The sequence below is a fragment of the Equus asinus genome, chromosome 5 (assembly GCF_041296235.1).
Source record: "Equus asinus isolate D_3611 breed Donkey chromosome 5, EquAss-T2T_v2, whole genome shotgun sequence".
Taxonomy (NCBI): Eukaryota; Metazoa; Chordata; class Mammalia; order Perissodactyla; family Equidae; genus Equus; species Equus asinus.
In genome coordinates this window covers 37,959,608-37,981,262 of record NC_091794.1, presented here as the reverse complement: position 1 = coordinate 37,981,262, position 21,655 = coordinate 37,959,608, and the positions used below count along the sequence as shown (strand labels likewise).

Here is a 21,655-nt window from a genome sequence, read left to right as displayed (position 1 = left end):
TTCTAGTCCATACTCTTATTACAATAAATACATAGCCATAAATAGTGTGTGATGTTTTTCGGGTTTTTTTTTTTTTGAAGATTTATATAAAACATATTTATACTCCTATTTTTCTGCAGCTCCCCTTTCACTCAATGTTTGTACTTTCAACGTCTGTTGATGTTGAGATATACAGTTCTAGTTCATTCATGTATTCTATTTTATTGTGCGTGTTTCTTATTCGACAGTTTATCCATTCCTCTATTTGTAGACATTAAGATCATTTACAGTCTTTTGGAATTACAAATAGCATTACCGTGGACATTCCGTGTATGTTCCCTTGAGCACACCTCTAAGAGTTCTCTAGGATATGTTCCTAAAAGGAGAATGGCTACACCACGGGGTGTGTGAATTTTCATTTTTAGTAGACGTGCCACTCCTCTCTAGAGCGGCTGTACAAATTTACCTTTCTACCAGCAGTGAACAAAAGCTCCTGTTTCCCCATATCTTCTAGCCACTTGGTATTATCAGACTTAAATTTTTCCCCTCCAATCTGATGGGTGAAAAATACTTCCTACTTTATCTTTTTTGTGTTTAGAAGTCAGATCTTTTGCCACTTTTTTAACCTTATAAAAGTCTTTCCATCTAGTTTCTGGTGAGATGTTCTTTTTATGAAATAAAGAACTGGGAGTAGGAACACTGCCCCAATTTGCCATTTGTTAAATTTTTTCTTCTAATTTAACATCCTCCTATTATCTTTGTTTTAAAAGAGCTCTGTAATATTTTCTCACTTGAAAGATTTAACTTTACAGTTTTTTCAAAACCAGATATTTCTAACTTTCATAATCTGGATACTGGGATCTTTTTTTTAAAAAATTCAGTTAAATATTCTTCTTGCTTATACTTTTTCTTTTTTAATCAAATATCTACCATCAAGGAAAGGAAAGATTAGAAATATATAGACAAAGGTAACTTGTCTTAAAAATCACCTGGAAGAGGTGTCACATATTTAATAAATTATGTGAATTGTTAGGAGTTCTAGAGATGAAGAGATAATTATTTCAGATAAGGATAATATAGAAGGGGTTGCTGAAGAGGTGATATTTTAAAGGATATAGTGGGGTTTATAGTTCATATATGAGAATGTTTTTACTCAGTTTTTCATATTGTGAAGTTTAAAATTACCTACATATTCACACAATATGTAGTGAAAAGTTTACATAGATTATGATGTATCTATTCTATTATTTAGTCATCTAGAAATGTTTTTAAAAAGTAATAACATTGGAAACTTATAATATGATTTTAAATTTAAAAATTACAAAACTGTATGTATGATCCTAATCTGTGTTTTAAAATGTACATTAAGAAAATTGGAAGTAAATACATTAAAAATATTAATAGATTATTTTTGGATGAGTAAAATTTTTTTTTCTGTATTTTCTAAATTTTCTATAAAAAAGATTCCTTTTCATAGTTAAAGTAGGTTATAGATAGTAGCCAAGGTTAAGACAAAAACAATAACCTTTTATTATTATAATATCCGAAATGTAAGCTATTTTGCTGTGAGGCGTCACATCTGTCAGGGATCGCATTCCTAGACGATTAAATTCAACTCCAGGTATTCTGTCTAGGCCTTTGCCTTGTTCTTTGCTAGAACAGAGTGGCTGTTCTGTTCTAAGAGCTCCGGAGAGGACTATGAGGCACTGCTGGACTCTCCTCTATTTTGAACAGGTTGTTGGGGTGCCAGTTGGGTCTACTCTGCCTTCAACAGTGAAACAGGCTGTGGCAATCAGTGGTGGCCAAATCCTCGTAGCCAAGGCCAGTTCTTCTGTCGCCAAAGCAGTTGGTCCAAAGCAAGTTGTGACCCAAGGAGTTGCCAAAGCAATTGTGAGTGGAGGTGGAGGAACCATTGTTGCTCAGCCGGTCCAAGCCTTAACCAAGGCCCAGGTCACTGCTGCCGGCCCTCAGAAGAGTGGATCCCAGGGTTCAGGTAACTGATGCTAATTGGGGGCCCTTTGAGCAGCAGCCCCTTCTAAAACGTTCTTTGCTAGTGATCTTTTTTGGTGTTTGTTCTGTCTGGGAAATCTAGTAGGTTGATGCTATAAGGACTGTGTGAAAACGTGTTAATCTTTTTTGTGTAACATTTACATAGAGGTCTGTAAGTAGTTTGCTTTAAGTTTTCGTGCATGTATGTTTTAGGAAGAATAATAAAAATAGAGGATATTTCTTGATACTGCTTTTAGATCTGAAGAATAATTCTCATTTGTACTCATCTCCACTTTGGGTTGTATTTCAGGCTTAAAATCATGGTATGGTCACTTGCCAGCAACACTTTGAGATGCTTGACTAACGCATTCTCTACCAAACAAAAGTTTAAACACCTTGAAGGTGTTTTAGGCCTTGATATGTCATTTCTGTGAGGGCATGAAAAAATATACCTAAGATATTAGATATTTACTAATTTTTGAAGGTCTTGATGAGTCTAAAGAATTGTTCAGTGAGTTAGAAGGATAGAAGGTAATGGGTGTCCAAAATAAAGATTTCAGAGGTGATGAATTGCTGGTGATGACAGAGTTCATTTGTGGTGTTGAAAATGAGTGCTTGAGATGGATTGGAAGAAATGATCTTGGAGTTTAGAAGATCAAGCAGCTGAAAAGCCAGAGGGTTAATACGTCATCTACAGGGGCATCACCAAGAATGACAGTCTTTAGCCTAGAGAGCAAGGCTATGAGTCAGGAGTCACTCTTTCGCAAATGAGGGGAGACGACTGGGAGTTCAGTAAATGAGAGCAGAAAAGAGAGGGATAAGATGGGATGGCCAAGCATGAGCCTCGCAGGAGCCTGGATTTTTTTTTTTTCTGGAGTGAGGTATGATAATGGTCTGAAAGCCAAACTGGAGAGCAAAAAGGCTCCTCTCTGGTCACGGCTCTAAGAAATTGAAGTGAGATGACAAACAGCCCTAGCTAAAGGGGCTGCTGGGGAAGTCATATCTTCAGAGGACTGACAGGTTTAATTACCACAAAAAGTGATAATGTTCAAAGAGGCTGAGGTTCTAGAGGTATGATGACCACAGCAGGGATTCTGGGGAGTATGATGAAGGAGTGTGGGAAGGAGGAAGGGAGGAGGAGATTGGTTCAGATCAGGAACTCTGAGCAATGTGAAGATGGGACTCCGGGTGTGCATGGCCGACCAGAGAGGTTTGTGCTTTTGGCATGGCTGAGATGCACAATGCACAGTGTGTAAGAGGAGGTTGGTTCTGGTAAATGGAGAGGGATGGCACTCAGTTTTAACGTTAATCCCTCATATTTGGGGCAGCTTCCAGGGTTCCTGCTTCCCAAAGCTTTGCACAGTGAGGTAGTAACAGGAGGACTAGTCCAGCGGGCCGGAAGGGCTGTGAGAGTCCTTTCCCTGTGGTGACTCGTGGTTCTACAGGTTCCCTGTCATGGAGACTTGAATTCAAAGTAACTGTAGAAAATGCCATGTGTAAGACTCATGTTTAGAGGTTTTAAGCCGTGTGCATCAAGAAGTAAATTCTAAGGGGTTAGTGAAAGCTCTTTGACGTAGGTGAAACTTTAAAAAGAGGAATTATAGAGGCCAGCCCCGTGGCCGAGTGGTTAAGTTCGTGCCCTCCACTTTGTCACCCCAGGGTTTCACCAGTTCAGATCCTGGGCGCAGACATGGCACTGCTTATCAGGCCAAGCTGAGGTGGCGTCCCACATGCCACAACTAGAGGCATTCACAACTAGAATATATAACTATGTACTTGCGGGCTTTGGGGAGAAGAAAAAAAAGAGGAAGATTGGCAACAGATGTTAGCTCAGGGCCAGGTTTTTTAAAAAAAAAAAGAGGAATTATAGTTTCATAGTATATGTGCCAGTTGTTGACCATAGCATTTTTTAGCTATTAGAAAGTGAGGGAGGCAGCCGAGTGGTTAAGTTCACGCGCTCCGCTTCAGCAGCCCAGGGTTTCACCGGTTCCAATCCTGGGCACCAACATGGCACCATTCATCAGGCCATACTTAGGTGGCGTCCCACATGCCACAACTAGAAGGACCCACAACTAAAATATACAACTATGTGCCAGGGGGATTTGGGGAGAAAAAGCAGAAAGGAAAAAAAAAGAAGAAGAAGATTGGCGCAACAGTTGTTAGCTCAGGTGCCAATATTTAAAAAAAAAAGAAAAAAGAAAGTGAGGGAGGCTAGAAGTCTTGTTTCAAATCAGGTTCATCCATTACTAGAAATTGACTAAAGGGGCTTTAAACAAATGGGGAAAATTTGTCTTCATCCACAGATAGGGTGATTATTTCATTGATCGTATGAAGCCCAGTACTTTGAGAGTAAAAAGAGTCGCTGTTACAGGTGTAAACTGAAACTGTTCTGGGCAGACTGGGGCATAAGGTCACCCCATTTATATACAGATATAATTTCCCTTATAGTTTATAGTAGACTTTTCTAGTATGTAAATTATTTTTTAATTAGCAAGGTATTTAAGAATATCAGTCTTTAAAGTATTGTACATCTAGGAAACAAACTGTAGAGTTTACTGTTTGTTAGTGTTTTTTACTAAGTATTTTATTACTCTGTTTTAATTTTGGGCATAGGATTGCCCTCAGTTCCAATGTATCTTACTGTTTTTCCTCTTACTTTTTTCTTTACCATTTTAGTAATGGCAACGTTGCAGCTACCAGCCACTAATTTGGCCAACTTGGCAAACTTGCCTCCTGGCACTAAACTCTACCTTACCACAAACAGCAAGAACCCCTCCGGAAAAGGAAAACTGCTGCTGATCCCTCAAGGAGCCATCCTGCGCGCCACCAACAGTGCTAGTTAGTCCACCATTAAGTCATTGGGTTCTTGGGTCTCTGGGTATGTTCATCTCCTCCACCAGAGGGGCAGTTCTTAGCTGTTTTGGGAAGTATTTCCATAATTCTATTTGTCTTTTTTGCCCAAATGGATTTTAAACATATACATAATTTAACTAGGTGTGGGTATACAGTCTTAGGAGGTGACACTTATTTTGGGTTTATCTACTCCGAGTTTGGGATCAGGAACAAATTATCTACCCAGAGTTTGGGATCAGGACAAATTACAGTGGAGAGGTATGGCTGCTGAGCCTGTGTTGGGAGAAAAGTGTCTATATGAACTGTAAATGAAGAAGAATTCTTCGTTTCAATGGTATCTGAAAACCAGTGGCACCTGGAGAGAAGGTAGTTGGAGCCACTTTTATTTTGATGGGGATAGGAATAGGATTGAAATCAAGGGCTCTGCCTGCCATTATTTAGATGTGTATCCTGAGTTTGCCAGGTTTGGAGACGGAAAGAGAAATACAGGCTCATCCTTAGTGTTTAAGTCACAGCCCCAAGGAAATGAGGTGGTTTACCTAGACTTATATGAACTTTGCTTTGACATGTAGAGAAAAACAACTTGGATAGTGTTGAAAAGGAAAGGGTAAAAGGCATTATTTCCCTCTGAATCAGAAGTAATAATTTGTATAGCAGTCAGGTTGGTTAGAAGTTAGCCACTCTTGGTGCTGGCCCGGTGGCGCAGCCATTAAGTGCACATGTTCCACTTCGGTGGCCCGGGTCTCGCCGGTTCAGATCCCAGGTGCAGACATGGACCATTTGGCAAGCCATGCTGTGGTAGGCATCCCACATATAAAGTAGAGGAAGATGGGCACGAATGTTAGCTCAGGGCCAGTCTTCCTCAGCAAAAAGGAGGATTGGCAGCAGATGTTAGCTCAGGGCTAATCTTCCTCAAAAAGAAAAGAAAAGTTAGCCACTCTTGCCAAAATGCAGTGTTTAAGCTCATCACCATTTTGTTTACTGATTATAATGAGTGATTTCCACACTCTCACGCCGGTATTTTTTCCTCATACCTAAGCAATGGTCTACCAAAAAGTAACTATGTAGGAAAAGGATAATGTAAGTATTCCAAAATTCATCCAAAGAGCTACTTAGATTTTCGTTTGTATGTATTATGTCACCGAAGGGGAAATAAAAAGGGTTTGAAGGCTTTAAAGTAGAATTTGAAAAGCAGAAAAGAATGGGGCCCTGGAGTCTTTAAACTATGAGGAGAGTCTTAATTTTTTCCAAGGCAGAGGGAGACAGAAGAAGAGAACTATAAAATTACACTAAATTTCAGCAGTTTCACTGAAATCATATCAGATGCCAAAAGGTGTGGAAGCATTTCTCTGAGCACAGAGCAGTGGTTAGAAAATGTCAGCCTCACTCTCTTGATCTCCCACAACTAAGTCAAAACACCTGTCAGAGATAAGTTCTTCATCATGTTCAGAGCTGAACTAGTCAACTGTCACTCAGTTGACAGTAAATAAATTTCAGTCTTCAGCTCTGGGACGTTCTCCTCACTCTTATTGCGGAAGACGTATTTTAGCAAAAAGGAGGAGGAAGACAGGGAAGGGAAGGGATGGTGCTGTACAGGAAACATCTCTCTGGGCTCCTCTGTTTTTTCTGGTAAGCCTTTTCTTAATACTTTTTATGATACTGCTGTCATTCTTCATGTTTTCAGACCTCCAGTCTGGCTCAGCTGCCGGTAGTGGTGGAGGAGGAGGCGGCGGTGGTGGCGGTGGCGGTGGCAGTGGCAGCAGTGGAGGAGGAGGAGGAGGAACGGGAGGAGCCCAAAGCCCCGCCGGCCCTGGGGGGCTGTCCCAGCACCTGACCTACACCTCGTACATCCTCAAGCAGACTCCTCAGGTCTGGTCATTTGTGACTGGTATCTTTTAAACTATTTAGTTATTTAAAAACTGCCTTTAATTTCAGTGGATTTACCTGTCCACCTCTGGAATTGGGGATCAGTACTAACATTTTAGCCATGTTATAAATCTGTATTCTTTGGGGCTTGTTTTGAAGAAGAGCAAAGAGAGATTCAGAAAGACTTAAGTAACTTCTCCAAGATCTCTCTGCTAAGCTAGTGGTAGAGTTTGGATTTAAACCCACATCTCTCTGGTTTAAGAAAGATTAAAAGAAAGATTTTTGCTATGCTACTGCCTCCCAAATCCATGAGGTAATGAATAATATTAATGTACAGTTGAAAATTGTCTCTTAGAAAAGAGTAACCAGGGAGATAGTATCAAGTTATGGTATTTGGAGTTAGGTTGGATTTAAGATTAGGAGCAGGTTTCTGCCTTCTTTCCCCTTTCGCTAAGTCTTGGCTCCCCTCTAAGGAGGGTCATGGAATTTAGGTTCCAGACGTTCTTATTGAGAAGGATGCATAGTTATCAGTCTGAATGATTAAATCCAGCTTTGAGGACTAGATTGTAAAACCTGAGCTTCCAGCAGTCGGCTCTGTAACTACTCTGCGAAGTTTGAGAAGTAGGGCTAAGTGTTGGTAGTGACACTGAGAGCAGAGCTCTTCTTTTCAGTGATTTTGACTGAGTTGCAGAATTGAAGGGGAGCATTGTAGCTTGCAACATGGGACCTTGTCATTTAAAGGATCAGAGCAAGCCATTTGAACTTAACAAATTACTGATTAAATTATTGGTCTTTGTTTCTAACTTAGGGCACCTTTTTAGTTGGCCAGCCGTCACCCCAGACATCTGGAAAACAGCTGACTACTGGCTCAGTGGTCCAGGGAACACTGGGAGTCAGCACATCTTCTGCACAAGGACAGCAAACATTAAAAGTCATCTCTGGACAAAAAACTACTTTGTTTACCCAGGTAAATGCACACTCACCTGTGTCCCTGCCAAATACATGGTTATGGTGGTTATGGCATTTATTTAAATATTTACAGCTTATCTCTTGCCACAAAGAAATTATGGTTACATAAGAAAACAAACAATAAAGTATAGACAAATAAGAATAAAATCTTGAGATTTGGGAAAATAGAATGAGAAGATAATGCCAGAGAGTTATTTAGATATGCAAACAGTAATGTCCTGTATAGTTAATAAAATTAGCCAAAGCAAAATGAGAAGCAATGAGCAGTTATAAAATTCACACTATTTGTGATAGGAAAAGAAAATAACCACATAATATTTCGTAAGAAGAAACAAAGGTTTTCTTGCCCCTTCACTCTAAAATTTCTCTGGTGGGGCTTCGTATAGGAGATTCTGAATGGTGTAATAGGTGATTTCAGCCACAGTATCCGTATAGTAAGTAAATGCTGCATGGGGCTTGGTGCATGTTTTCACAGCGTTCTGTAGTATAAGCCATAGAATAATGACAGGGAGTTTTAACTGGGCGAGGGGTTTTATAATCATCTGCAGGAGAATCTATAGCTAGATCTCAAAAACTTAACCAAATGAAGCAAACAAGGTACACAAGGATGTAGACAGCATGATACCATTTCTTAAAAAGAATGCATTTTCTATGACTGTGTGTAGATCAGCAGTTCTGAAAGCGTGGACTGGATATTGGATTTTTGTCAAATGTTTTTTCCGTGTCTCTTGAGAGGATCATATGATTTTTCTTTTTTATTTTGTTAATATGTTAACATTGATTTTTCACATGTTAAGCCAACCTTGTATTCCTGGTAAACCCCTCTTGGTTGTGATATGTTATCCTCTTTTAATATATTGTTGGGTTTAATTTAGTAGATTTTGTTTAGAATTTTTGCAAGGGACCATTGGTGCGTAGTTTTCTTTGTAATTTTTGTCGGGTTTTGGGATCAGAGTTATGCTGGCCTCGTAAGATGAGTTGGAAACTTTTCTTTCCTATTCACTTTTTGGGGAAGAGTTTATGTAGAATTGGTATTATTTCTTCCTTAACTGTTTAGAATACACCAGTGAAGCCTTAATGACCTGGAGTTTTCCTAATTGAGAAGATTTTTATCTTCAATTTCAATTTTTTTAATAGATACAGGACTATTCAGTTTATTTATTTTGTCTCAAAGGGAGCTTTGGTAGTTTATATCTTTAAGGGAATTTGTCCATTTCATCCAAGCAGTTGAATTTATTGGCATAAAGTTGTTCATAATTTTCTCTTATCCTTTTAATGTCTGTAGAATCCTTAGTCATGTCCCCTTTTTCATTCTTCATTTTGGTAATTATGTATCTTCTCTTTCTTGATCAGTCTAGCTAGAAGTTTATTGATTTTATTGATCTTTTCAGATTACCAGCATTTGGTTTCCTTGAGTACTAATTTCCCTTTGGTCAGATGCTCTTAGCTGTTTCAAACAGATATGAGGCCCCCAGATTCTTTAGGCAGTTCTTTAAAATCTTAGCTGATTTCTTCTTACCTGCTTATGTTGCAGCCAGTGCAGTGACTTTGTCCCTGTTCTCCCTCAGGTGAGACAGTTACTGCTGCCGTTTATTAAGGTGTAGTTTACATAAAGTAATGTGCAGATCATTACTGTACTGCTCAGTGAGTTTTGACAGGTGTGTGTACTCATGCAAGCACTATCCCAAACAAGATAGAGAACATTTCCATCACTCTAAAACATACCCTCATTTCCCTTTCCAGTTTTTTTCTATCACTATTTTTCTGTTTCTGTCACTGTACATTAGATTAGCTTTCATCTATTTTTTGAAGTTCATATCAATAAAATTATGTGGTATGTACTCTTATATCTGGCTTCTATTGTCCAGCGTAATGTTTTTGAGATTTACCCATATGTGTATCAGTAGTTTATTCTTTTTTATTCTTGAGTAGTATTTTGTTACATGACTATTTTATTGATGGACATTTGGATTATTTCCAATTTTTGACTTACGAAGATACTATTGTGAACATTCTTATATAGATGTTTGGTACAATAGAATAACTAGGTCATAAGGTAAGTATATGTTTATAAGAAACTGACAAATGGTTTTGCAAAGTGATTGTACCATTTGACTGCCATAAGTCATGTGCAGTATCTCATTGCGGATTGAATTAGCATAAGACTCCAATGCAAATTATGCCATGGCTACTACTTATGGACTCTAGTCATGGCTCCTCTGGTTACTAGCTGTGTGACCTTGGAAAAGTTACTGAGCTTAATCTCTTCGTCTATAAAACGGGACTAAAATCTACTCTATAAAGTTGATGAAAAGATTAAGTGACTTAAGATATGTATAGATGCTTTCTGCCATTCCTGGCACCTAGCCCTCAGAGACTGACAAATGGTATCTATTTGTGGGGTACATTAATTTTGGGCACTAAGCAATCATTTAGACCAGGAGTCAGCAAACTAAGACCAAGGCTTTCTGTTTTTATAAATGACGTTTTATTGGAACCCAGCCACACCCATTTCTTGCTGTAACTGTAGAGTTCGGTTGCAACAGAGCCCATATGGCCTGTAGAGCTGAAAATGCTTCCTCACACCATTTATGGAAAAAGTTTGCCGAGCCTTGATTTAGACCACTAAAACTAGTTTGTTGAGTGGTTCTCTGGTATTGAAATGCTAAGCCTGTACTAGACTAGAGCACTGTTAACTTACCCACTTAAATCTGGCCCTTCTTGGTTAGATTTTCATGTTTAAAGATTATTTGTATCTTTAAGAGCACTTTGGACTCAATTATTTTGATAACAAGCGGCATATCTTTGGAGACACTGCTGCCAAATAGTGACTTGCAAATGCATTCATTTGCTTCTCCATTAGGGGTAAAGGAACATTTGTAGGTGAAAGGCAGAAACTGGGGAGCTTGTTGGAAAGGTGCACTAACACCTCATATAGCTTTGATTAGCAAGACTTTCTTAGACGTGCTCTAATTCTTGAGGCATATGTAGGTAAGGAATAGATCGTGCCTGTTGACCAGGGCAACATTATTACTTCAACTCATTTTGTTTCTGCAGGCAGCCCCTGGGGGACAGGCGTCTCTGATGAAAATATCTGATAGCACATTGAAGTCTGTGCCAGCCACGTCACAGCTCTCAAAGCCTGGAACCACGATGCTGAGGGTAGCAGGAGGGGTTATCACAACTGCTACTTCCCCAGCTGTGGCCCTCTCAGCAAATGGTCCTGCACCACAGGTGAGGATTAGCACGACAGTAGAAAATCACGGTGAAATGTAAAAGTAGTAAAAACGTAAGGAAGATATATTCCACAGGTATACCAGTAGGCCTTATGTCTCCCTTGTAAAAAATTGAAATGTAATTCACATACCATACAATTCACCATTTTAAAATGTACAATTCACTGCTTTTTGTTATATTCTCAAGGTTTTGCAACCATCACCAGTATCTAATTCTGGAACATGTTTTAACTCACTCCAAAAAGAAACTCTGTACCCAATAGCAGCCACTCCCCATTCCCTGCTGCCCCCAGTCCTAGGCAACCACTAATCTACTTACTTTCTTGTGTCTGGCTTCTTTTGATTAGCATAGCGTTTTCAAGGCTCTTCCATGTTGTAGTATGTATCAGTACTTCCTTCCTTTTGATGCTGAATAGTAGTCAGTTTTATGGATACATCACATTTTGTTTATCCGTTCATTAGTTGATGGACATTTGGGTTGTTTCTACCTTTTGACTATAATGAATAATGCTGCTATGAACATTTATGTACAAGTTTTTGTATAATTATATGTTTTCATTTCTTTTGTCTTTTTACCGTATGGAATAGGAATTGCTGGATTGTATAGTAACTACATTTAACTTTTTTTTTAAAGATTTTATTTTTCCTTTTTCTCCCCAAAGCCCCCGGTACATAGCTATATATTCTTAATTGTGGGTCCTTCTAGTTGTGGCATGTGGATGCCACTTCAGCACGGCTTAAGGAGCGGCACCATGTCTGCGCCCAGGATCCAAACCAACAAAACCCTGGGCCGCCAAAGCAGAGTGCATGAACTTAACCACTCAGCCACAGGGCCAGCCCCCTACATTTAACATTTTAAGGAACTGCCAAACTATTTTCCCAAGTGGCTGCACCATTTTAGAGTCCCACTAGCAACGTATGGGGGTTTCAGTTTTTCCACATCCTTGCTAACACTTGTTCTTGTCCATTTTTTTTTTGTTATAGCCAATCTAGTGGGTGTGAAGTGATATCTTCTGGTTTTGACTTGCATTTCCCTGATAGCTAATGATATTGAGCATATTTTCATGTACTTATTGTCCATATCTGTATCTTTTTTGGGGAAATGTCTGTTCAGATCCTTTGCCCATTGTTTATTTGGGTTATTTGTCTTTTTGTTTTTCAGTTATAGGAGTTGTTTATATATTTTAGGTACGCGTCTCTTGTCAGATTTGCAAAAGTTTTCTCCCACTCTATGAGCTGTCTTTGCACTTTCTTGATGGTATCCTTTGAGTCACAAAACTTTTTAATTTTGATGAAGTCCAACATACCTGTTTTTCTTTGATGCTTATGATTTTGGTGTCACAGCTAAGGAACCTTCGCCTAATCCAAAGTCACAAAATTTAAGCCTTTGTTTTCTTCTAAGAGCTTTATAGTTTTAGCTCTTACATTTAGATCTTTGATCCATTTTGAGTTAGTTTTTGCATATGGTGTGAGGTAGGGGCCAAAATTCATTCTTTTGTTGTAGATATCCAGTTGACCCAGCAACATTTATTGAAAAGCCTGCTTCCCCTTTACTTGTCCAGCACCCCAAGGGCTTTTATAGTCTGATTTTGCTTACTTCTCAGACTTCATCCCCTGCAGCTACTGCTTCTCCTCACGTGCCTGTTCACACCACTCTGCTGTTCCTCAAATGTGCCATGTTCTTTCATGCCTCTCCGACTGTCTCTTCTCTGTCTTCTGCCAAGAAACACTCTTTCATTTCCCCCTTTCCCTGTCGTGAATCTTGAAGATTTCCCTAAAGTGCCATATTTTTCCGTGAAGCTTTTCCCAGTACTCTCACCACCCCACCCCGAGGCAGTAGGAGGTTTCCTCCCAGCTGTGATGGTGCTTTGTACCTGTGCCTGCTGTAGTATTCCTCACGGTGTGGTGACCCTCTCTTCCTTGAGGGCTTCTGTCTCTGGGCCCTAGCATTTAACACTGTGCCTGTCGTGTAGTAGATGTTTGTTGAATGAATGTGACAAACTTTAAAACACTATAGTGAGTTTTTAATAAAGCACCTTTTATTCCATTTTTACGTTCTGACATTATGTCCTCCTACTTTTTGGTGTTGAAATGCCCTTTTATAAAGTGATAGAATAGGTGGTGCATGTTTTTTAATGTGGTAACCCTATGATACCTCCTTGTTTTAAAATTTAAAAATTTTTCTGCTCCATGAAATCCAAAAGTGTAGGAACTGCCGAACTAGAGAGACAATCTTTTAAAATGGCATGACATTTAATAGGTAGGTAATAATAACTAATAGACAATATTTATTGAGTATACTACATGGCAGTCACTGTTCTAAGTAAGTTACACTGCTTTCTTGTTAATTTCTATTATTTCTGGCCATGTGGATGAGCAGTCAGAAGGAGCAGTTCCCAGTTCATCATCTACAATAGGTTCTGTAATGAAAACTTCTGGGCAGCAACAAGTGTGTGTGAGCCAGGCCACCATGGGAACCTGCAAAACTACCACCCCCTCTGTCATCAGTGCCACATCCTTGGTGTCCACACCAAACCCTATCTCTGGAAAAGCCACAGTATCAGGTCAGTTGTATTATAATGATACTATTTCTCTCTTCCTTCTTTGAGCTAGAATATTTTTGGAAGGTCTTAAATAATATTTTGTATGTTAAGTTGTTAAAAATAATAAACTCAGCAACATTTTTCATATAGCTGCTGTTTAGATAAATTGTTCTTTCTTTCTTTTTTTTTTTCTTGGTGAGGAAGATTATCCTGAGCTAACATCTGTGCCAGTCTTCCTCCATTTTGTATGTGGGACACCACCACAGCATGGCTTGATGAGCAGTGTATAGGTTAGTGCCCTGGATCCGAACCTGTGAACCACAGGCTGCCGAAGTGGAGCATGCGCACTTAACCACTGCGCCACCAAGCTGGCCCTAGACAAATTATTCTTATTTAAAATCTATGTATATTTTTAAGTCTGAGATGGTTCCATGGATTGAATAATAATTTTTAAGTGATGTAATAAAACCTTAGCCGTCTGGAACTTTTGACTATTTTAGCTGCTTTTATAATGTAACTTTATGGAGAACTGAGAGTTTGCTCTCCTTAAAGTAGCAATTTTTCTTTTTAAATCATCAGTTTTGAATGGAACTCACTATAAAATATCGTATATCTCTTTGCTTTAATAAACCAAATATATAAAATATAAATTAGCCTTGATGACTCCAAGTCCTGATCTTTGGCATTAGTTATTATATTGGGCAGCGTTAGAGTGACACATCTGAGGTCTGGTGAGATGTATGAGATCTTTGTGCCCACGCTAAATGGCCCAGGAAAGTGTGCCTTTTACTTTGGGTAACAAATCCTACAGCTAGATTGCCTCAATTAAAATAACTTTCTTTAGTTTTCTTGGCTGTAAAATGAGGTTGATAATATGTACATCATAAAGTTGAGAGGATTAAATGAGTGAATATATAAATGCTTAGAATACTGTCTGACATGGAGTAGACATTATATAGATAATTGCTGCCTTATCAGTCTTAGTGTTGTTAGTCCACATTCCCTTAACTGCAATTCTAAAATCCAAAGAGCCATGAAAACCAAAGTTGTTTTTTTCATAACTAATTTTAGGGCAAAATCTGACCTCCATTGACAGGCTATTCATACAACTTAATATGAATATTCATGTTTTGCCGCTGAAATACTAATGTTTCTGATTACATCGTGCTGTCCCAGATGCTGGGGGGCTGATAGGATGTACAGCGCTGCTTTTCAAATTTGGAAGATCAGTTCTGTTTTTCTACAGTCCAGTACAGATACTTTTGTAAAATACAATAAAAATGTTGCAGGAATGTCAAGCTGTTATAGAAGTTTCTGAATACTCTTAATTTCTGTATGTATTGCCATGTTGCAGTTGATAACAGTTGACTAGCTGGCACTGATGACACAGAAAAAGCTGAGTATCACCAATATATACACACACATAAATATAGATAAACACGCACACACACTCACACCTTTGGATAAAAGTTTGTGGATATTGTTGTTCTTTTTGTTGTTGTTATTGCCACTACATTTCATACATGACTCCAAACCAAGCCCCTGTATCTCGTTTGCTTTTTGGATAGTTAGAGACCAGAAGATCAAGGCTGGTCTGTTTTTCCCGTGACTTCCATCTCCAGTTAGGACTGGAGTAGAAATTGTAGAAAGGAATGCCCTTCTCTTTTCTGATTAAGTTTTTAACATGCAGTAAATGATGTCTCTGCTTTAAGTTCTGGTTTCCTAGGATGCTGCTCATGAAACTTTCCGTGTAATGTTTTCACAAAAGAATCAAACTGTTTCCTGACTATTAATTTTTTTGCATGTGTATATACTCTTTTTTTTATTGAGGTATAACTTAATTTTTAAATTATTTTTTTAGTTAAATTCAGTTTTGGATAGGGTCGCCATTGTGACTGGAGCAGAGTGAGCAAGGGAGAGAAGAATACTTGGAGACAAGGTCAGAGTGATGGGGGCCAAATCCTATAGGGTCTTTGTAGGTCATTGTGAGAACTCTGACTTTTAGTCCAAGGGAAGCCACTGGAGGGTTTTAAGCTACGGAGTAACATGATCTGTCTTACCTTTGAACAGGATCACTGGCTGCAGCATTTAGACTAAACTCTGGGGCACAAGGTGGAAGCAGGGAACGGGTCAAGAAGTAGACACTAAGAAAGAAAATTCGATGATGTATCAGGGAACTCTGGCAACATCAGACTAAAAGGAGTTCCAGAAAGAAAACAGAAAATGGTGGGAAGGAGATGGTCCAAGAAATGAAACAATTGATCCCAGAGTTGAAGGGCACCAACTTCCAGGTTGAAAAGGCACAGTGTCCAGCGGAGTGAATGAAAGATGACTCACATGGAGACGTAATTTGTTCCTGAAATCAGAAGACCGGGGACAAAGAGAAGATCTTAAAAGCTGTCAGAGAGGAAAAAAAATAGAAAAGTTCAGAAACTACATTATCATTGAGCTTCTCAGTAGCCATGCAGGAAGCTGGAATATTACTTTTCAAAATTCTAGAGGAAAATTACTTTCAGCCTAGAATTCTCTAGTCAGCCAGATCATTACTGAGCGTGAGCGTAGAAATATTTTCTGACAGGCAAAGTTTCAAATGTATTTTCTCCGCACCCTGACTCAAGACATTGCTGAAATATGTGTCTTACCAGAGTGAAGAGGTGCAGACTTAAGAAGAAGAAAACAGGACCCAGCGTAGAGGGAAGGCAGAGGGAATTCCCAGGGCAGCGGTGAAGGACGTCCCCAGGAGGCGAGCTTTGCAGCAGGCCTAGAATCGACAGTCCAAAGTGAGCGGATCAGAGAGCTCCAGGAAGGATAGCTCTTAGAAGAAATGCAGCTATAAATTATTTAGGAGATTTGACTGTGGAGAATTGTATTAAGGGGTGGTTTATTTCGTTTTTGAAGGAGGCAAGCAGACTTAGTAAGACGCTGAAAGAGAACTAAGCAAATGGAAAAGGAGGTAATTATTAACTCCAGAAAATAAAATGGAATCCAGTACCATGGTATTCTTGGGATCACTGGAGTCACTACTCTCTGGAGTATGGGGAGGAGAGGCTCTAAGTGCCTTACAGTGCTTGCGCACCCTAAGAGTAAGTCAGCATGCAACATCAACATGTTGCATCAAAATGAGTCAAGGCCTACGATATGCACATTCTTTTTAAATACTGAAATAAATATTTAAAGAAAGGACCAAAAGGGTTAAAAGTGCGGGCTCCTGGGGAACTAGGTGAGCATAGGGAGGTGGGGCAAAGAAAGGCTATTTTTGGTTATAAGCCTTGTAGCACTTTCTTACTTTTCAACTGATAGGCATGTAATATTTTGATAAAAATAAGCATTTGAAAAATATGAAAATAATCACGTCATTGTGGTACTCTCTGAGCGCACATCTCAGTGAATACTTAGACTTCTACTGATTTAACACTCATCTATACCAAAGAAAGATTTTGTTGTTTATTCACGGCTTTGTTCTAGAAAGTGTTTAAGATTATTCACTTCCTTAACTTAAACCAACTGTTTTCCAGTGCCTAAAGGATGCGGTTTTTAAGTAGTTGTCATGTTATAACATGTGTTGTGTCTTGTGTGCTGTCTCACAATAAATGTCCTTTGTCATTTTTCATGGCCTTCTGAATGCCTGGAATGGTTTTGTAGTGAAAATGAGAATATGGAAATTTCCTTTAAAGATAAATGGGAGATGACCCTGTCTAAAATAAGTAGAGGATATCTGATGTTTGAAAAATAAGGGCTGCACAGAGATAGGAAATTATAAGGCATGGCAAGTAGACAGATTAAGTATTAGTTATATAGGGACAGTGCAAAGGAGATACAGATAAATTGCGACCAAATTAAAATGGACTATGAATGCTTTGAAACTAATTTGGGAAACATTCTCTAGGTGGTCGGGAACCAGAGAAGGTTTTTAAGTGGGAAAATGACAATTATCCAAATCAGAATATGAAATTTTATATCCAGTTTGTACATATCACAGCTACGAAACAAATTGTCATAGTTCTTTTCCATGTTTACTGTTTTCTATCTCAAAATGTTAATACTGGTTGTCTTTGCAGTAGGACTTTGGGTGACTTTTTCTCTTTTCTTTTAGTTCTCCTTTTCCAATAATTTCTGTATTTATGACTGGAGTAAAAATAAATCATTATTGTCACATCATTGTTTCATTGTGAAATCTACCACATCCATTGCCTCATGCTTCCAGCTCTTTGTTTATTAAAAGGGTAGATGTCTTAAAGCTTCCTCCTGTGGAATTTTCAACTGAGTGCTAAAAAGGGCAGGAAATGTAAGGAAGCATCTGATCTTCAGCTCAGCCTTGTCTTCCAACTTATTTTAGGATTGTTAAAGATTCACTCCAGCCAATCCAATCCCCAGCAGGCAGTCCTGACGATCCCCAGCCAGCTCAAACCCCTCAGTGTGAATACGTCGGGAGGCGTGCAGACTATACTGATGCCTGTGAATAAAGGTAAGTCCTTCAGCCATGGGTTGTGGTTGTCTCCGGGTCTGTCTTGTGGGGACAGTCCGTATTCTGTCAGTTGGTGACTGCTCCTCCCTTGTGCAGCCTGCCTGTCAGCTATCGAAGTGTCCCTGCACCTTGAACTCAGAGCACTGACTCTAGGACTGAAAGTAAAGCCCAGACGGGCCATTGGCTTCTAAATGCTGCCCATTTCTGAAGTGGGGTAGAAGGGGAACGTTTTTAGCATTTGTGAGAGTTCAGGTTCATTGGACTGCTATTTTCTTAGTTTAGTAACAAGCCCCCGCTAGTAGTGAACAGCCCACCTCGTCAAATCTCTGTTAAAAAAGCACCGTACCATTTCTCTTCTACTGGAATTGTTTCTGTGCTTTTAGTTTAAAATGGGCTATCCCCTGGGAGTTAGATCATCCTTGTTAAAATAATTTCTATATTTCTTATATCCTCCCCTCCTTGTTTGCCTGTTAGTGGTTCAGTCATTTTCTGCCAGCAAATCCCCTACCATTCTGCCTGTTGCTGCCCCGACACCAGTCGTCCCCAGCTCTGCTCCAGCAACTGTTACAAAAGGTACGTGGTGTCTCATGGTATTTTTGCCCAGAAGTTTTATGCAAGACATTGCTGTAATCTGAGTCCCTTGAATTTTCAGCATCTGTGAATCAGTCACTTCAAAAATATGTCGTGTTTCTATAGTAGACTTGACGTTGAGGGAAATGCAGAGATTTCTGCCCTCCAAGAAGTTATAATCAGATTGAAGAGAGTTTCAGTAGACAGCAAGCAATGATTGACCAGTGCTAGATAAGTGATCTGGAAAATGCTTGCTGAAATCCTTCCATCTGGGGTGTCTGGTCAGGGTTGGTGGGCTGCGGACGGGGAGAGGACTTTGTATGGGACGTGGCTTATAACCTGGGCTTTAAAAGGGGGAAGCATCTTTAGCTGTGGAGAGGTCAAGGGACATGCTGCATTAAGGGGACAGTAGAGACAAGGCCTCAGGGCTTATTTGGGGGAGTAGACCAGTTAGAGGGACTCACCTGAGATGGATAGTGGTGCTAAAGGAGCTTTAGATAGAGCCAGACTTTGACAAGCTGGCAGTGGGGACATTTCTGACTATTGAGTAGACTGAGATAGTGCGGTGGTTGAGAGCAACACATTTGACCTCTGTAACATCTACAATAATGATAGGGGTTGGTATTGCTACCAGTGAAATTAGCAAGGTCACTCCTACAGAAATTAAATGTTAACAACCTACTAAACATTTCTGAGAGAAATTAAAAAGAACTAAATAAATGGAAGGATATGCCATTATAGATATAGTAAATTACAAATAATTTATTGTACATATAATAAATTATGTTAATTTACTGAAAGACCTGATATTATCAATTCTTCCCCAAAAAATGACATACAGATTCGATACAGCTCCAATCAGAATCCCTTTTTGTTGTTTTTGTGTGTGTGGAAATTGACGAGCTAAGTTTAAAATGTGTATGGAAATGCAAAGCCCTAGAATAGCCGAAACAGTCTTGAGAGTGAAAGCGGGGACTTGGGCCACCAGGTATACTCTAAAGCTGCAGAATTGAGGTGTGCTGTTGTTTCAAGAATAGACAGAATAACGGGCAGAAGAGAGAGCCCAGAAATAGATTCACACGTATGTGGTCACCTGATTTATGACAAACTCAGTAGGTTGTTCTTTTCAAGAAGTAGTGCTGGGTTAATTGGATATATCCATTTGGGAAAACACTGAACCTTGGCCCCTGCCTTACTTACACCAGAAACAAAAGTTAATTTGAGTTGGATCATAGACCTAAATGTGAAAGGTAAAACGATAAAGCCTCCAGAAGAGAATATGAGGATATTTTCATGACCTTGGGCAAAGATATTTTGTAGATAGAACACACAAGAAAACTAGCCATAAAAAAAAAGCAAATTGATGAATTGGACTTTATTACCACTGCCTCACTTCATCAGAGGCACAAAATTAAGAGTGAAAGTCAAGCCACATACTTGAAGATACTTGCAGTAGATACATCTAACAAAAGAGTCATATCCAAAATATACACAGACCTTCTAAAAATCGGGCTGACCCAGTGGTGTAGTGGTTAAGCTCGTGTGCTCTGCTTCAGCGGCCCCAGTTCACGGATCCTGGGCATAGACCTGCACACTGCTCATTAAACCATGCTGTGATGGCATCCCATATACAAAATAGAGGAAGATTGGCTCAGATGTTAGCCCAGCGACAATCTTTCTCACTAAAAAAAAAAAAATCAATATGAAAAAGACTGACACTGATTTTTTTTTTTTAAAGAGCAAAAAATGTGAACAGGTACTTCACAGAAGAGGATATGTAAATACCTCTTAAGGATATGAAAAATTGTTCAACCTCATTAGTCATCAAAGAAATGCAAATTAAAACCATAGTGAGATACTGTTGTATCACCAAAATTAAAGGGACTGGTAGTGCCAAGTGGTGGCAAGGATGTGAAGCAGCTGGGACTTGAATACACTGCTGGTGGGGCTGTAAATTGAAACAGTCGCTTTGGAAAGCAGTTTGGCAGTTTCTAATAAAGTTAACATGCATCTGCCTTACGTTCCAGCAAATACACTTTTAGGAGATGCATGCATGTGTCCACCAAAAGACATATACAAGAATGTCCATTGTTTTATTTATTTATTTAGTGAGGAAGATTATCCCTGAGCTAACATCTGTGCCAGTCTTCCTCTACTTTGTATGTAGAGGAGGAAGCCACAGCATGGCTGATGAGTAGTGTAGGTCCGCATCCAGATCTGAACCCACAAACCTGGGCTGCCGAAGCAGAGCACACTGAACTTAACCACTAGGCCACGGGGCCAACCCTGCATCGTTATTTTTAATAGCTAAAAAGATGCTGACACAGAAGAGTAAGTACACTGTGAGTCCAGTTATATGAAATTCCAAGTGGACAAAAGGTGGTTATCTTTGACAGGGAGGAACTGCAAAAAGTGTAAGGGAGCCTGGTTGAGTACTGGAAATACTCTGTATCTTGATTGGATGGTGGGTACATAGGTAGGTATATGCATAGATGAAATTTGCTAAACTGTACACTTAATATTTGTGCATTTTCTGCAAGTTATGCATCAGTAAAAAGGGGGGAAGGATATACTAGTGGATCTCATTTGTAGACCCTTGTTATATAGGAAACTACTGAAGGATGTTGAGGAGGAAAATGACACTATAAAGGTCCTTGGGAAATTGTCTGGTTCTGATGTACAAGATGGTTTGTAAGGAGAAAGATTGAAGGGAGGGAAGCTGATGCAGAAATGGTACGTGTGTGGTCAGGGTTTTTGGTCAAAGAAAACTGGAAGTAAAGGAAGACACATGCACCTGAGACATTGCTGTCTTCCGTCAGTAGCTTTGGTCATACAGTCATGCACTGCATGAGGACGTTTCAGTCAGTGACGGACCATGTATGCCACGGAGGTCCCATGAGATTAGGACCATAGAGCGTAGATGTGCAGTAGACTATACCATCTAGAATTGTGCAGGTGCACTCTATTGTGTTTGTACAATGGTGAAATTGCCTAACAACGCAGTCCTCAGCTGTTGTTAGCCCTGTCGTTAAGCGACACATGACTGTTATAAGCCTAACGTGATTAGTATGGATATTTCCAAGCACAGTGGATCTGATTTTTGCTATCTGCTTTGTGTCTCAGAACACTAAGATAATGCTGGAAGGTGACAAACTTAGCTGGAGACATGATATCCTTAGAACAAG

General features: G+C 39.4%; 1 protein-coding gene across 8 annotated transcripts in view; it reads left to right on the top strand.

Moving 5' to 3' along the window:
• Positions 1 to 21,655, top strand: part of YEATS2 (YEATS domain containing 2) — a 100,237-nt gene that overhangs the window by 67,220 nt on the left and 11,362 nt on the right. For all 8 annotated transcript variants that reach the window (XM_070509337.1, XM_044771168.2, XM_044771164.2 and 5 more), the window contains 8 exons: positions 1,714 to 1,972; positions 4,645 to 4,806; positions 6,506 to 6,690; positions 7,496 to 7,654; positions 10,714 to 10,890; positions 13,273 to 13,456; positions 17,772 to 17,900; positions 18,375 to 18,473. In XM_070509337.1, the coding sequence (XP_070365438.1) occupies positions 1,714 to 1,972; positions 4,645 to 4,806; positions 6,506 to 6,690; positions 7,496 to 7,654; positions 10,714 to 10,890; positions 13,273 to 13,456; positions 17,772 to 17,900; positions 18,375 to 18,473 (1,354 nt within the window). The remainder of the gene's footprint in view (positions 1 to 1,713; positions 1,973 to 4,644; positions 4,807 to 6,505; positions 6,691 to 7,495; positions 7,655 to 10,713; positions 10,891 to 13,272; positions 13,457 to 17,771; positions 17,901 to 18,374; positions 18,474 to 21,655) is intronic.